Source organism: Oreochromis niloticus, linkage group LG15 (assembly GCF_001858045.2).
Source record: "Oreochromis niloticus isolate F11D_XX linkage group LG15, O_niloticus_UMD_NMBU, whole genome shotgun sequence".
NCBI classification, from domain to species: domain Eukaryota; kingdom Metazoa; phylum Chordata; class Actinopteri; order Cichliformes; family Cichlidae; genus Oreochromis; species Oreochromis niloticus.
In genome coordinates this window covers 10145657-10162976 of record NC_031980.2, presented here as the reverse complement: position 1 = coordinate 10162976, position 17320 = coordinate 10145657, and the positions used below count along the sequence as shown (strand labels likewise).

The 17320-nt window shown below is 41.0% G+C and overlaps 1 protein-coding gene across 1 annotated transcript in view; it reads right to left on the bottom strand.

Moving 5' to 3' along the window:
* Nucleotides 1-2428: 2428 nt before the first annotated feature.
* The window catches only part of LOC109194847 (wiskott-Aldrich syndrome protein family member 2), a 30369-nt gene continuing 15477 nt past the window's right edge, over nt 2429-17320 (bottom strand). Inside the window, exon 2 of the mRNA XM_025899253.1 lies at nt 2429-3695. Coding sequence (XP_025755038.1) covers nt 3688-3695 — 8 coding nt within the window. The 3' untranslated portion in view covers nt 2429-3687. The remainder of the gene's footprint in view (nt 3696-17320) is intronic.

Here is a 17320-nt window from a genome sequence, read left to right as displayed (position 1 = left end):
ACTCAACAGCCACTTCATTAGTCACACCTTGCTAATGTGGCGTTGCACCCCCTTTTGGATTCAGAGCTACCTTAATTCTCTGTGGCACAGATTCAACAAAGTGCTGGAAGCATTCCTCAATGAATGTCCTGAGTTGCTGTCATGTGACTGACAGATTAGATCACAGATGTCAAACTCATTCTGCATTGCAGTTCACATATAGCCCACCAAGATTTTATGTTGAACAGACCGGTGAAAGTCCCCTTTCTGTCAGTGTAAAGAAGTTTAACTACACATTTAATCTCTGATAATAAGACATGTCTCCGTTTTTCTACATTATAAAGAAATCCTAGTGTAGTAAATTAAAGAAATCTGTCAGCATGACTCTTTAGGCTTAAATTTTATGAAGTAAGGCAATGTATCATTTAATTATTTTAGTTTATTGTTAATGGAAATTGGGGAATCTTTGGGGAGGCCGTAGCCAGGCTGAATACATTTGGATGGATTAGATATTTGTATTCTCGATCAATTAATGGGAGGTGAGCATATGTCCTTACTGGTACCTGTTCTGTTCTATGCTAGGGGCATGGTGCTGCTCGCCCTGACTCCACCTTTCCTCAGACACACAGACAATCAGGTGCCATAACAGAGCCACACTCCCAAATATACACTCTGAAGTACCGCAGATGGAAATAACAATCATGCGTTAAATGTAGTAATCCTGACCGATCTTTAGCTTTTTTTAACCACTAAGAGAGGGTTACATTTTATAAGATGAGCTGAGCTGCCTCAAAACATCAGAAATCCAACATATTTAAAGACACTCTAAATGACCGAACTGTAAGGTGGCGTAAAAATTCATCCATCCGTAAGGAGGGAGTCATAATATGGTTAAGCAAGGGGATAACAGCACATTTACTTTCGGTAACGCCCGGCTTACCTCTCACCCTGCACAGCTGGCTAAACATGCTGTTAAGCAGGTGTTGGATTGTTAATGCTTTTTCACAAAAATGGTCCGACACTGCGATCTGAAATTAGAAAGTTGTTGGGGGGAGGAGGTGTCTAAAGCGATATGACCCTCGGAGGAACAGCTTGGGCAAGATTATAGTGGCAAAACTACAACAGCTTTGCAAAAATATATAAAAAAAATACCCCCCCTCTTTATATGTATTAATCAGAATCCAGGAATATTTGAAAACAAAATCTATCCAATCTTAAGACTTGATAAAAAAAACAAAAACATGATATGCATGGCATAGACAAATCTTTCACAACGCTTTAAAGATTTAAATGTAAGTTTTCGGGGCTTTAAGATTCACTGATTGAAAAATTGTGATGTGAGACATACTAACAGCACAAAGAGATTCTCTCCACTGCAGACTCAAATATTTTATACTCCTACAAGAGAAGATAGGAGGGTGGTAGAGAACATATAGTTCATCTATTTTTTAGCCCAAAGGCTCAGATAATGAGTTGAGAATAGCAGAGTTAATAACCTTTAGAGACACACAAGCTCCAGTGTCGCCTACAGCTCTTCATAACACATGCACGTACATGTACACGTAACCTCATTTCAGGAGAAGCAGGCTCGGGAGACACCGTACAATCCAACGCATATATGTTATCTACATCTGGACACAGTCAGATATCTTCAAAAGAATCTCTAACATAATGTACCTTTATAACAGGCAATAAACTTTAGCCATTTCCATGCATGTTTACCAACTGATTAACCGAGCCAAAGGAAAAGAAAGGGAGCAAAATACTTAAAACTGAGCTAATGCAAACTGTAATGGATCATTAGAAACTTGACATGGCATGCAATTCATGTTCCATTGACTGAACACTAATTTAGTCCTATCAAGATGTCAACACAGAGGTTTTTAAACAGCAGTCACTCTTATTTCTAAAGGCCATCTTTTCCCACATTTACTGTTTCCACAATTTAAAGGTTACTTAATAGAAAAAAAGAATATTTTACTACTAATGAATTATTAGAGTATTAAAAGTGATGCATTCTCATAAACTTAGTATTATTGTATTAAAAATGCGTCAGCTCATAAAAGCCGCCATGTTCCCCCACCATCTCGAATACAGTGGCCAATATGGACATTGGTGTGTTGCGTAATTGAAATTTATGTATGTGGCTAGAGAACAGCCAAATTCCTTGGTTTGGCGATTCTACGAATATATCGACTATCGACGATGGGCTGAGTCTTTCACCGATCATTTTTACAAGGGCGATTTATTTATTCGCTCAAGAGTAAGTTTGCTAATAATGTTGGTTGAAGCTAAGAGAAGCAGTCAACGGAAAAAAATAATAGCTCTGTTTTGACAGCACTGTTTTCCAGCTGCGAACAAATGCAAACTCCTCAGTGTGCGCCCAAATGCAGTGATTCATTTACTCAAACTCATAACAGAAAGAAAGAAAGGCAGTAGCCGATGTTCAGAAAAAAACTAAAACATTTTATTTAAATAAAAAAACACAATGAGAAACTGGCTTCTTTTTTCCACTGTAACTTTGTTTACAGGTCATTCCAGCGTTTATCTGTCTTACACTCTTGGCAAAACAACAAATACAAAATTAAACAGAAAGTAAGTTAAAAATGAAAATCTCTGTTCCAGCAAACATAAAAAAATATCTATCTACATATATATCTATCTAGTCTTTGGTGCGATTTGGTGCATCTCAAATAAATAAATAAAGGAATAATCCAAAAAGTAGCTATATTAATACTGAAGCAAACAAGAAAAGAAGGTAAAATATTCCCTCCAAACAAAACTTATAAATTCTAAATGTGCAAATCAGTCTGTGAATGATTACATTGCTCTGCCCATCGAAAAGTCTGCGCCTGCACGAATATATCACCTATCATCGCGTATTGGACAGGATTGTCGGTTGGAAAATTTTTACATATCGCCCAACCTTACCACATAGTACATCAAAGGTGGAGAAGAAGAGAACAAATTTAAATGTAAATTTGTGCCTGCACCTTCATACTCAAGATATATGAAGCATCATACCTATGTTTTATCATCTGAGAAGGTGTCCCTTTCATCAAAGAAGCAAAAAAGAAAGAAAGGAAAGAGACAACGCGACAGGCATAAAGATAAAATAAGTAAATTCGAAAAGTAAAACCGGATGTAATTTTGGCAAATAAGAGTTTGAAAAAAGTAAAAAGTTTGTCTTCCTTTTTTTTATGCGTTTGTCCTACAGCAGCCACCGTAGCTAGGATTACATACAGACAGAATTGACTCTAATCTGCAATCTACTGACACCTAGTGGTGAGATTTTCCACACTGTACCTTTAAAAACTTTAACACGAGACAACAGGCTATATAACACAGTCTATGATCTCCAAACATCCTTTTTTTCTGGATAATAGTCAACATTTTATAGTTGCTTCAAAAGCCATGTTAATTATACCTGTAAAAAGTCAACAGACAAGACTAGCTAAGTACACAACTTCAACAACCATGAACTGGGTGAAATCCCTTGTGGCACCTTTGTAACCTTCTGTGTCCCAGAAACGGCAGTTCCACTTCTTTACAAAAACTTTTTTCCCCCCATGTTAAAACAATACAAATGCTTTTAAATCATCAGCTCTAAGTGGCTGACAAGCCAGCTGTAGCTACAGGCTGTTGGCAGGACAGAAAGACGACCAGTGGGAAAAGAACTGATACGGGTCAGCGGGGTGTGAGAGCAGGTCAGAGCGCTACAGTGAGAGAAAACATTTTACGGCTGGGCAGAAGAAGTGGAGTCTGTGTGCATGGTTACCAAAAGCGCTGCCTGTGAGCATGCACGACTATGGATTCATGCGTGTGTGAATTATGCAGAGGGGAAAACAGAACGGCGCCTGCGGGCTCTGCATGGTATAGCATTGACAAAACACTGAGTTTAATGATCTCAGAGGCATTATTTCACTTTCTGTTCCCACGTCAGGGAGAAGGAGACGGTTAGAGGGCTTTTCGACTTGTGTTTTACCCACTCTAAACACACAACACCATTATTTGAATCCGAGTGCATTCATAATGTACAGAGCTTCACACATTTCTGAGGTTTATTTTAAGAAATCAGGCCTATATTTTGGTTCATCAGTGACTATGTGTGTGTCAGGGGAGTTTCTAGTATTACAAAACATCATAAAAAAAATGGCAAAAAAACACTTACCTGTGAAGTTACATGTTGAGTTGTAAAGTGATTGGATAGATGTTGAGGGGCGATCACAAAACATGTGGAGAGAACAGAAACATGACGTTAGATTCATTCGGCAGATGCTTTTGTCCATACAAACGTACCATAAATGCACTCAAACTCAGATCTCGAGAAATGAAGTGCCTCCATGTTCAATAAAAATTAAAGGCATGCTCAGTGATACATGCAGGTCCAAAAGGTCTTTTCAACATTTCTAATCAGAGTATGAAAGAGGAGATTTTTAGCCTTCAGAGGAGGATGATAGCAATTGTGTTGACCTCAACTGAGTGAGTAGCACAATGCAACACTGTCAAACATGAAGTGAGATTAGACTTGACCAAGAAAAGAAAGAGAGCTGGTGTGTCTAAATAAGGGGTGTCAAACATAAGGTCCCGGAGCCAGAATTGGCCTGGAAAAGACTCTAATCCGACAATTTGGATGAAACTGTGAATAGTTGGATAGATTTTGGACTTTAAACTGTATTTTCACAAGTTTTACAGTTTTACCAATAAGGGACCTCGCCACTGTAATTCATACTACACTAAAGTAATTAAGTCAAGAGGTAAACAATAACAAAAATCAGCATCAGCATTTCACCATCAGCAATAAAAATTTTATTTGTGGAGCAGTGAGGTTTTTCTGTAGTTTTACACATGCTGACATAGATGTCGTTCATTTACTGCAGCAGCATTTCTTTATCATGGAGAAAAACCAAGACGTGCTGCTGAATTTGCACTTCTTTTTATTCTCATATTAAATAGGATCAAATGTGCAGTTAAAGAAAAAAAAAGGGACCAAAAAAAAAAAAAGGAGTTGAGCTGGTTCGGCCCAATTCAGATCAAAGTGGGCTGTATGTGACCCATGATGTAAAATGAGTTCGAATCAAGGAATATCATATCATGGTGTTTGAAAAAATTGGCTCAGATTTACATTTGACTGTCAAAACAGCTGAATCATTGCATTCCCGATCTGAGCCCACTGAGACTGGGAAATTGCAGCAGTGACTCACTCCTGTACATCCATGCAGGTTTTGAATATGTCTGCAATTCTTTTCACTTCCCATTTCCCACTGACAAAACCAAATCCCTCCTAGTGCTTTGAGCACATCCCAGTTAGTTGTAGAACCAGTTAGAACCAGTAAGACAAAATAAAAATGGGAATTTATTCACCACAGTGGTACGCTACTAATAGGCTTCTGCTCCTATCTGGAGTTCTCTTAATTATTATGTGCAAGTCACAAGCTGTGCAACGGTAAACGCCTAATAACAAAAAAATTCCCCCATGAGAGTTTCATTCATGCTGCTCAGTCCTTCTGTGAACTGAGGACGACCCCAAAAGCCGTGTTACGACACGTTTGAGATGTGATTCAGAATGAGTGAACATAGATAATGGAGCTGCAAAGACACAGCAAAATAAAGACGCAACAACAACTGACAGGCACTCAATTACCCCGTGATTAATGCCTGAGAGAAAGAGGAAATGTTTGTTTACTGACACAGAGACCCAACATGGTTCCTCGAAGTCACACTAGACGTTATTCGCTTGTGTGACTGTTTGTTCCTTTCCATGTTTAAGCTTCCATGCTGTCCATCTGACCTAACCTGCATTCAATTCAGATGCTTTTCCAGAAGCAACACAGAAAAATATTTAAAGGTTTGAAAAGTGAACAAGAAACACACAGTGTACTCGACTCTGTGCGTGTCTTAGAAGGAACCTTATGTTCACAATGGCTCTATATGACTCAGCGCTCATCAAGGGCACTAAGGCTGATGTGAGGAGGTGGAAGAGACAGAGGAGGAGGGACGGCATGAAGGGGCAAGAGGGTGGAAGGTGCAGGAGCTGAAGCTATAACATAACAAAGATAGAGATTCAAAAGGAGGACATGACTTCAGACTTTTCTTCTTGAGCCACTCCTATGATTCCAGTTCTGTGTCAGAAAAAGCAAATAGAAGACAGTTTCATTTAGATACTTCTTTTTTTTAAGAGAATTGGATTCATGATGTTTCAAATGCACTCGTTGACCATCAGCACTCCATAAATCCATAAACGGGAACAAAGGTGATGTTAAAAAAGGTAGACGGTTAAAGGAATCATTAAATATGACATTCATACACGAAGACTGAAACGTGTTGACAGAATATGAAATAAAAATAAACTATATGGTGCATAGCAACTAATAATATGAGTTTAAAAAAAAAAAAGCAGTATGTGACAATGTATGTCAAGGAGTACTTGGATCAGTGATTAGTGGAGGGTGGTGTTGCATGGTGAGGGTGTACGTATACATGTGCGGTGGGAGGAGTAAGACAGTGTCTGCTGTGTGATACAGATCAATAAAATCTCTCCTGCTGCTACGCAAAACATGACCAGGCAGTCACTATCGCTCAGTCAAGCTGTCTCTGCAAATTACTTTATTTTTTCACATTTAATTAAATACAAATTATTATTTCTGAAAACATTTTATATGATATGCTATTTACTAAAGATGAACTGGTTATTTTGGAGTTGAATCTGAAATGCTGTTGAACTGAACTCTAATTAATAAATACTTGTTATTGCTTACTGTGGTGGCGCGAATGAGGGATAACCAGGGACGGGGACTAAGATGTTGACAACGCCACCTGGGGAGGGAGTTACACCCCAGGAAAGATTTCTATAGCCAATGTAGATGTTACACTAGCTACCAAAGCCCACAGGCTCGTTATTAACAGCAGAGGTGAGGCAGATGAATTTTACAAATCAAAATTTAATAAGAAAAACTACTAAAAGCATAGAACTGTAAAATCAGAAAAGTTCTTAAGGTAGCAGGGCTGAGACGGCAAGACAGTTAATTAAAACACTTTATTAACAAACAATGATTAAAATGACCAGGCTCGCTACCACGATGCTACCCTAGAACAATCACAGCTTGATAAAAATAACTAAACAAAATGGTGGAGACCGGCCACTTGAGGAGGAAACCTACAGAGAGGAGTGCCCAAGGGTGCCACCAATTACTCACCCATGTAGTTCCACTGCAAACCTCACTGTCACTCACACTGAAATCTAAATGGTGCAATCTACCTATGCCCGGTGTGTACACTCTCATGCATCGAGGAGGGGATTCCACCTCACGTGCCTAGCCCCTCAACAAGCGGCCGCACCTCCACTAAAGCAATAAAACAAAGCATAAAACGTTAAACAAATTAGTAAAAGAGATCTACATAAAACAAATACACCCTAAGTTACAGTTCTTTATAAAAGCATGATTAAAAATGTATAAAACAATTCAGAGTAAAAGACCATAAAACCAGGAGTCAGTCGAGGCCAGTCCATAAACGTTTGTAAGATGACAACAGGCCACAAAAAGACACAACAAAACAAAACAGCACAAGACAAGACAGCAGCAGTATGGCACAATCCTGTAACAAAAGAGGGAAACAGTCGTCAAGGTCCACCCTACTATATGCCACATTATGATAAACGCAAGATCTGCAGTGCTTAACTGCCTAATGCTCTCAGCCACCTTGGACGGGAAAAGACTGCCAAATGCCTCCGTGTGGTAGTGAAGCGCAGCTGTTTCTTATAAGGCCGCTAATTATCAGCTGGGAAGGTGTGGATGTTAGTGCTGCATTCGTGGACATCAGGTAAAATCCTACCCCAGTATCTACTTCACTACATTACCTTAATGCTGGACCTATTGCAGGACTGCTTAGACTGCATTAGTGCTGGCCTGTTGTACTTAACTAGCTGGCAACTAAGCACAACACTGCCAAACATTGATATCAGCCAATAAAAATCTTGTTGATTGTCGTCAGCCTATCAGTGGCTGACATTTATCTGTCATGTCATATTAGTTATGCACTGGCTAACGGCCGTTCGCTGAGAAACCGGCATGGTTCGGTGAACGTCCCAATATTTGTGGTGCGCAAAGTTTTTTCTGTGAATAAGAGACTCATTTTGTGCCTTCACATAGTAGACAACTAGCAAAGATAGCACAGTTTTGCCGTTATAAAAGGAGCAATTTTTGCACCTTTAAGGTGATTCCCAAAGAGCTATTAGTCAAAAAAAACTTGCCATACCTACATGGTGTGCAGTGTGTCCTTAAAATTGAGGAAACTGGACAAGTGGAGCACAAAACGATGAAATCACAGGCCTAAAAACTATCCACAACAGATTAATATTATCTGAATGTCATATACTTAAGAAAAAGGAACAAACTGAACCTAATTTGACATTTTTGGCTTAACTGTCATGAATATTTACAGAGGATGTCAGAAGAGAGGTACAGCAATAAGCGTTTACAGCCATCTTAAAACACGGTGAAGGCTCTGTTGTAGTTTGGGGCTGAATTTCAGCCAGTGGTGTTGGAGATCTTACCAAAATCGATGCAATTATGAACATAGAAATATAACAATAACTTCTGGACTGGCTTCCTCAGACCCGGACCTCAACATTACTAAAGCAGAGAACAGAACAAAAGGCAGAAACATCCAAAGAAGAGCGTTGAATTTCCATTCATGTGTGCACACCCTTCAATAAATCACTGCACCTATTTCCTATTTTCCAAGCAAAACATAAAGAAATGAAGCGTGACTCAAGATTTTTGCATGTCAAAGCATATGTATACAATGTACAGGGTCTTCTTTTTCCTATTGTACACAGTTCAATGGAGAAATTTAATTAAAAATCCAATTTTATGGCATTATATTAAAAGGTGTTTAAAATCAAACTGAATTATAGCCTTCAAAACATTTGCAGATATTCACAGTGTTAACATAGGCTTTAACAGGACTCAGTTTATTGCTGCAGTATCTAAATCATGACAATTTTGTGAATTTTTAGCCACACAGAGCAAGTGTTTCATCATCAGTGCTCAAAGGTGTCATATGCTGATGAAAGTCCTGATTAATAACACAGTAAAAAAGGGTAAATTAAAAAAATATATCATATTATATGCAACGCTATTACCGAGTAACGCTGCTATTGTTAAAGCTGCATCAAAGGCTGCAACCTCTGACCTCTAAAAAGAAACAACCTGCCTAGCTGTCTCGCTCAATAATCCCTTACAATCATCCCCAGTTTAACTAATCATTCAAGTTCACAGCCCAGTAGTGACCGATAACATAACCTAAATACTGTGTAAATAGAGAGAAAAAAGATCAAATTCACCTGCAATGACAAGTGCATCTGTATCTCCGTCTTTTTCCATTCACTCTTCTGTCCACTATTCAACTTAGTCTCAGAATCCAGCTTCTCTTTACCCATCCCAGAAAACCAACAGTCTGAACAAAGGAAGCTCTCAGCCTACACTGCACTGTTTGCTGATTACCACCAGCTTTGTATCTCTCCCCCACCTTTCTTTTTCCAATTCACACTCTTCACACCTTTATTTTCCTATTTTAGCTCCCAGTCTCTCCCTCGACTCCTTTAATTCTGCCTCTGACTTCACACCATCTTCTTGCAAATTTTTGAAGACAATTCCATTAAAAGTCTGCTGATTTTTTAAACACAACCACGGTTCTTGAATTTGTTCCTATGTGTGTACAAACAATTTGTCTCTAAACATGCACTCCAAAACTATCAAAACACACATACCATAGGGGTTCCTCCTTTGCTTCCGGGACCAAATCCTAATCCCTTTAACAGGCATGATGCTATGTAATAACTACACAGCTAATATGCTACATAGTTTGGCCTCTGTGCAGCATCCAAAAGTCCAATTTCACTCCTAACGTCAATTCAAATACTTGTACACACTCACACGCTCAAATCACATACTCCGGTGTCTGTACCGCCTCGCTGCACGCGTGGAGAGCACACACACACGCGATGGCCAATCAAAAACCTGTCATGAAGAAAAAGGGGTGTGTGAGGGGGAGTGATGTATTCAAAGGAGCTCCTACGTGGTGACCCCCCCTGAACCCCAAGGTTGCTACGGTGATGCAGTTGTTATCTGCCAGAGGCTGTTACCAGGGCAATGAGGCATGGTCCACGCTCTCTTCTAACGGGTCCTCGGGCCCCTTTGAGTATCAAGTTGGGGGTCAGTGGCACATACGCAGGCAAGAACACACACTTGTGAAATAGGTTCTTTGTGCATTTAAGCTGCTGAGCAATCAAGCTTGAAGAATGGGCAGGTTTCATTTGATGTGAGCCACCAATGAGAAGGCGAACTTGTACGGGACTCCAAGTTCCCAACTACCTGTCTCGCCTTCCGAACTTTTATGTCTTAAAAGGAGGGGAGTCAAACATAAGGCTCGGGGGCCAAAATCAGCCCAGCGAAGAATCGAAAATGTGCTTTAGAAAATGTGAAGGAGTGCATAGAGTTTAAACTTTTAACTGTACACCCTTACTGCTATTCACAGTACACCAAAGTAATTAATTAACTGATAAACAATTAAATAACAGGAAGTTCCTGTTTTTCCAATATTAAAAACTTTATATTTTATAATTACAGGACAGTCCTCTTCAGCAGCATCTTGACTTTTACCCTCTGCTCCCAAGTGTCCCATCATCCTGTCACCATTTTCCTTCTCTGCCTCCTGGCCCGTTTCCTCATCCCCTCCTCTGGTACACAAAGAGCTCCTCTCCATCTGATGCAATTACAGACACCACTTACAATTAAGAAGCCAAAGGCCGGGACTCTACCAAGCCAGTCTTGATTATTGAGACAGACTTAAATGTGGTTACTTTTTGCACCTATTATGTTTTTTCTTTTCTGTTCTGTGCATAAAATTTTAGGTTGGTCTCCATATAAAATAAACTCTGCCCTATATTTAAAGCCATTTAAAAAAGAAAAAGAAAAAAAAACGTAATTATGTGCGTGAACAACTTTCCGCACCGGTGCTTACATTGTTTGCTTTAATCATAACCTGCAGAGCATGCGGAAACCTTTTTGGCTAACCCTTTCCGCAGACAAATTCATCACTGCTGCTCTACTTTTCCAATGCAGCAGGAAACAACGGCGAGAGACGTGTCACATCCTGTGGCTGGACTGGGAAACAATCGCAAAGAACATTCTAAGGGAGGCGACTGGATGAGACGGTTTTCCGAATAAGAGCATTTTTCCTCTGCGTTCTGAGTGTGCTGTCGAGGGTCTGGGGTGTAGGGAGAATGGTGACGGGGACAGGAAATGGAACAGGATGTAGTTGACAGTGGCATCTCCCACAGGATGCTGAGAAATGTATGGCTATCAGAGGGTTAGCTCATGATTCACGGTCTGAAATGTGATCAGGGAGGAGGTGGTTAACCTAAATGCCGAGGCAAGGTAGCAGCAAGGGTTGAATAAAACTGAGCAACACAGTCACATGCAGACTATCTGCATATTCACAGCATCCGTTATTGGACTCCCTTCACTACACACTTTTTCTATCTCTGTTCATCGCTGAATGTATCATTCTTCTCCCTCCCACACATCACTGCAACTTCTTCTGCCTGGCAGAGTGTACATATCAACAATCTGGTACGTGCAAAAAGCCGGAGAGCTGTTGACACAACTGCGAACAACTGAGCATTCGCAGAAACACAAAAGCATGTAAACACGCACGTTTCCATAAAGCAAGGATTTCTATTTCCAAGCTCCCTGCATTTCCTCTTCCTCCTCTTCTTCTTCTTCCTGTCTCTAAAACATCCAGAATTTGGAAAATTTGCACTTACCAGAAGACAAATATGACAATGAACACTGAGAAGAAAAAGACACAAAGGCGATAAAGTCAGTGTGTGAAACAGTAACAACACGAACACCTCAGGACCTTCAGAAATTCTGAACAGACCCACTGATGTTAGGGATGTGTTTTAAATATAAAAGAGCACACACATACAAACGTGCAGATTCATATTGTGCTTGAGTGGCTTTGGTTTGAGCCGACACGTAGGACTGAAAACACTGCCACGTGGGCCGCCGAGGGCTTTAACTCTTATCTTAACACTCAGAATGTGTGTGTGTGTGTGTGTGTGTGTGTGTGTGTGTGTGTGTGTGTGTGTGTGTGTGTGTGTGTGCGCAAGTGTCCGTGAGACCAGACTTTTTCTCACACTCCTCAGTATTTGATGCTTAATTCACACTTATTATCAGCATGGGAAAAAATTGACAAGGGTTTCAATTATGGACACAACCACACACAAACAGACACACACATGTATTTACCATAAATCAAGCTGCGCTGTCTTTCCACTGATTGAGCTTAAAAACATTTGGTCATGCTGTATCCCATCACTGCTACAGCTTAGCGAAATAAAGAGACAGATGAAGGAATAAACAGACAGAAGGAAAAAATATGAAGATGTTAAAGGAAGTACAGACTTCTTTAATACTGGGCACTAGCTTTGAGACAGCTGAGCTATCATGAGGCAGCAATGTGTGTGCCTGAGAGTGTGTGTGTGTCTGGACAGCATCAGTGGAGGGCTGCAGCAGAGGAAAGACAGCAACATAAGGCCTATCACTAAATGTCACCACCACACAGTAGCGGGGCACACCGACCGCAGTTCAGAGCTACAGGCTTGGAAACACAATAACCAGTAGCAGTGAGTGCATGTGAGACTGTGTCCATGAATGAAGTAAACATTATCCCTTATAATCGTCAATGCATCCTGTAAGGACACAAACTGGACTTTCCACCTTGGGTCTTATTCTCACAGATACCCAAATTAGGACAGGCTAATTATGTACTCAGTACAAACATCATAGAGATCTGGGAAAGCTGATTTCTGGAAAATTAGCAGTCTCCTAAGTGCCCCGCTAAAACACTACAGCCACTGAGGAGTCCTATAATTAGAGCCCAGGGGACTAATTTCTGTGTTTACGTTTAGTTGGACAGAGAAACCAGCTTTTAAAACTGTTTATGAAAACCAAAGTTTAGGCTGTGTGTGGCTCGTAAAGCCACAGACAAGCCACACACAGCCTGACCCAAAAGATCATGTTTGCAAGAGTCCATGTTTCGAAAAATCTCCATTAAAGTAGAAGAAACATATTTATGCTGAACCATAGCTAGAAATGTATCAACAGGCAGAGGACAGGGAGCATTTAAACCGCAGGGTGGGTGGTGCAGAGTGTTGTCAAACTGTCGTTGGTTACTGAATAGAACAAAGCCATCTTTAAAGTTACCAGTAACACCGGTGATTTTCTACCTCAAATTGTCTCCTATTATAAGATTAAGACCGGGGTTTAAACATCAACGTATCATTGGCAACTTAATTGCAATAGCTACTTGCGTCACTTCAGCAGGATTTGCTGTAAATAAAAGTTTCTTTTAAGCTGATCACAGACATTTATAAAGAGAAAGACACCTCCACATCGCCCGATTAGTTTCCGATGGATTTGTTTTTCCTCTTTCTTTTTCTTTAAAAAAATAATAAAATACCTGGAAACATTACATTGTCAGCCTAAGCTAAGCTGTGCTGGAGGTAAACAGCAATCTCTGTGTTGGATGCCATCACAAAGCAATCATTTCCACCGATGAGATCATAGCCGTTAGCCTAATGAAAAACATCGCCATTATGGCTCAGTGATTACGAGTCAGCTCAATACAGTGTCTTCACAACGCTGACACGAACTGCAGACAGTGCGAAAGCAGCGGATTGGGTGTGACTATGATACTAATAACTGTGTTTTAATAATGCTGACCATAAATTTACAACTGTTTGCTATCATTATCAATCATATTGATAAGAAACTAAATTAATCAAAAGACAGGAAGAACAAATTAATTCCAGTTGTGCTGCAAGAGATATGGAGTGCAAAAGACTCCACTGGTCTGTCTCTGTGTTGCCCAGAGACCAGTTATGAAATTCCCATCAAGGTGTTTCCAGTTTGGAAATCTAAAACTACATCTGTTACAGCACCAGTCCACACATACAAATGTCACCACTTTCCATTTACAGCGTCCCAGTGACCCACAAAGAAAAAAAGCCAGCCAGAGAAAAGCAGTGCATTAGTGTGTGTGGGTGCATGCATGTGTCCATGTGACTTATGGTGTTACTACATTTCAAGCTGTCTACGCTGGTCGGTAGTAGATGTGAGTTCATACAATGGGCTTCTTTGTGGGATTGGGTGATGGGGGGAAGAGATTAAGTAATATATGAGAGAGGCTGAGCTTGGCAGACTTTAGTAGCTCCAGACAATTCAAAATTCAGTGGGTTAATCTGTCAGTGCAAAAGGATTATTCTTTGCAAAAACAGCTTTTCTAAGGGTATATTTGTCACGCTGTAAATGTAGTTATGGGATATTTATAAGTCAGATGATTAATTCTAGCATTACTCAATCTCTACGTGCATGCATCACATCAGTGTTTAGACAAAGTGTGCAAGAAAAAAAAAAAAAGACTTTCTCAGAGTATTGGGGTGCGACCTTTAATTGCCTAACCACACATGTGGCAAAACTTAGTCAACTACACCCAAAGCACTCCGCCCAAACTCTGGCAGCAACAGGAAAACTGTTGGGATCGAGTCCAAACCGCGAACCGCTGTGTCGCTTCAAGCCCCTGAAAAATATGAACCCCGACTTCTCAAAGTGTTTGGCTGAAACAAAGAGATGAGACAAGGAGGAGAGGAGAGGAGGAGAACTGCTCAGACCTTGTGTGTCACCTCCCTGCTCCTGAAACCGCTTCCCCTCCCATCCACTCCCTGAGCCCGCAACCACATGAAAAGCCTACTGGGCTGGGTTCCCATCTGGTGAAGAGACAGGGGTGTGTGTGTTTAGACGGTTTAGCCAGTTAAGGGGGCTCCGTCCGACCTAATGCCCCCGGCCTTAAGAAGCCACTCAGACAGCTGTTTTCCTGAAGAGCCTCACTCTCTCTCCCCAACACACACATACATGAACAATGCACACTCATCCCTGACCAATTAGGACACCCAGTTATGCTATTAGGCCTGTTTACCATAAACTCCCTGCTAGTCCCTCCCTTTCACCCTTCCCACTTTCCACCCTCTCCTTCTTGCTTCCATCAACAAAAATTGTTTAAAATCCTAAATTCCTACATAGTTTAATCCCACAAGAAAAACAATGTGAAAAAAAGAAACAAGGCGGCTAAAATGGTGCTCATAAATCCAAAAAACAAGGGGCTCATAGCTGCGGTGTATAGTTATGAAGTGTAGCATGGCTGCAACGATAGCAGTTTTATAAATAGCGTGTAAATGTTTTCCAAGTTTCCAAATATGTCCAAAAAATAAAATAAAATGCTTTCACTAGTTCCTTTTTGTGTGTCTGTGTTGTCCAATTCCCCCATTTTTGCTAATTTCTTCTTTTTTTAGTCCTCTTGCATTTCACCATCCTCTCGCCTTTTCAACTCCTCCGTCTTTTACCCTCTCATTTCCGCTCACTCCCTGTCACAGCTCCCTGTCTATGGAGCCACTGAGTTGGAACTGTTGTCGAACGGTCAGCATGCTGGGAGAGATCGAGACTGGCCAAGAATGCCTGTGTTTGTGTGCAACTTCACTGGTCTTGCCAGGGGGAATTAGCCTCTTTTTCTTTCCCCTCGCTGTTGTGTATAGCCCTGTCTGACTTGTCAGCCTCAACGGCACGGAGATCAGTCCAGAAAAAACACTTTAAGAAAAGATGCACAAAACAAGAGAAGAGGGAACAGGAAGAGGGAGGATGATGAGAGGACAAGGAGGAGAGAGAGGAGGAGATTTGCTAAATACCGCAAGCCTGACTGACTGGTTTGGAAAGTTCAATCAAAGGGAGTGAGCAGTGGACAAAGAAGAGGACATAACAGTGATATTACAATGCAATACAGTACACACTGAGTGCCTGCACACACCCCACGATTACAGTATGAGTACAAGCTTGTTTGCATCTGCGCTCAGGGTTTGTCCAGGAGTGCGATCAGGAATAAATGTTTCTCCAACTTGAAGGACAAAGCAAGAAATGAAGACAGAAACACTGACAGGAGCAGATATTAAAGCGAAAGAAAAGGCAGCAAACAGGTTGATAGAATGCCAAACAAAGACCAGACTTCTTCATGAATGATTTAAAAAAAAAAAAGAGAGAGAGAGAGAGAGAAAGATTGAGGGATTTCCCTGTTTTTTTTCTTCCAGCCCTAGGGGATCTGCAATTTCCATCGAGACCACTCATCACTGCCTCAGTCTTCCCACAACAAAGATCCTCATCTCTCATCTCCAAACATCCAGGGGGCTCAGGGACTGGTCCCTCAAGGGCAACAGTCCTTACCGGCCCCATTAACCTGCCTCGCCACTCCAGCTTCATTCAGGACCTTTGGGCCTCTAGACCCAAGTTTTTCCAAGAGGTTGGGGGTGGGGTGGAGAAGAGGCCCTGACAGTAGAAGAGGCAGCTGATTGGGTGAAATCATCTCAATCCCAGCAGAGAGTAGAAGCACACTGCTGGGGTTGAGGGTACTTAACTGAAGAGAGGAGGGGGTTTTCTTTTATGTGGTGCCGCCCTTTTTGCTACTGTGGGCCCCACCGAGGCTGACGGATCAAACGAAGAAGGAATGTGTGGGTTTGTGTGTGCGTGTGCTAGGGTGCAATAGATGGAGAGATCTAAGGATCACAGGAGGCAGACGGGCAGACTGTGGGTGCTTTTCATTATGCTAACTTATTCTTCTTTGAGTCCTCTCTCCACCTGTGACCCGGAAATCTTTCCCACTCTGCCATCATTTAGGATTTTGCAGTTCCATAAACGCATCACATGGAAACTACTTCTGTGTTACAAGCAAGTGATGCTGCTTAAAACCTAAGGAGTACTCATTTGCCCAACCCCTCACATTCTCACTAAGAACCGAGAAAGAGATGCAAGTGAGGAAAAATAAATTAGACATTTGCACACAAATAAGCACAGAAAGTAATTAAAAAGGTGAAACATCCTCTCTCTCTCTTCTCGATCTTGTCATATGCTGATGCATTTTCTCACAGCCAGTCAAAAAGTTAACTGTTTTAGCTATCAAAAACACAATACAGCCTGCACTGGAACCATATGTGATCAAGTTAAAGAAAACAAGAGGAGGGGATTAAAATGACACAAAAACACCGCGTCTGTGTACACTTACAGCACAACCTGAAACATGCACACACTGAACAAACAAAAGAGCTCTGAGGTAGGAACCAGATCCCTCTCGATCAGCAATGAACTCAACACGAGTGAAACTGGCCTACAGTAACTTCAGCCCTTATGATACCACTGACAGGCGCACAATAACAGTTACCTGATACACCGGT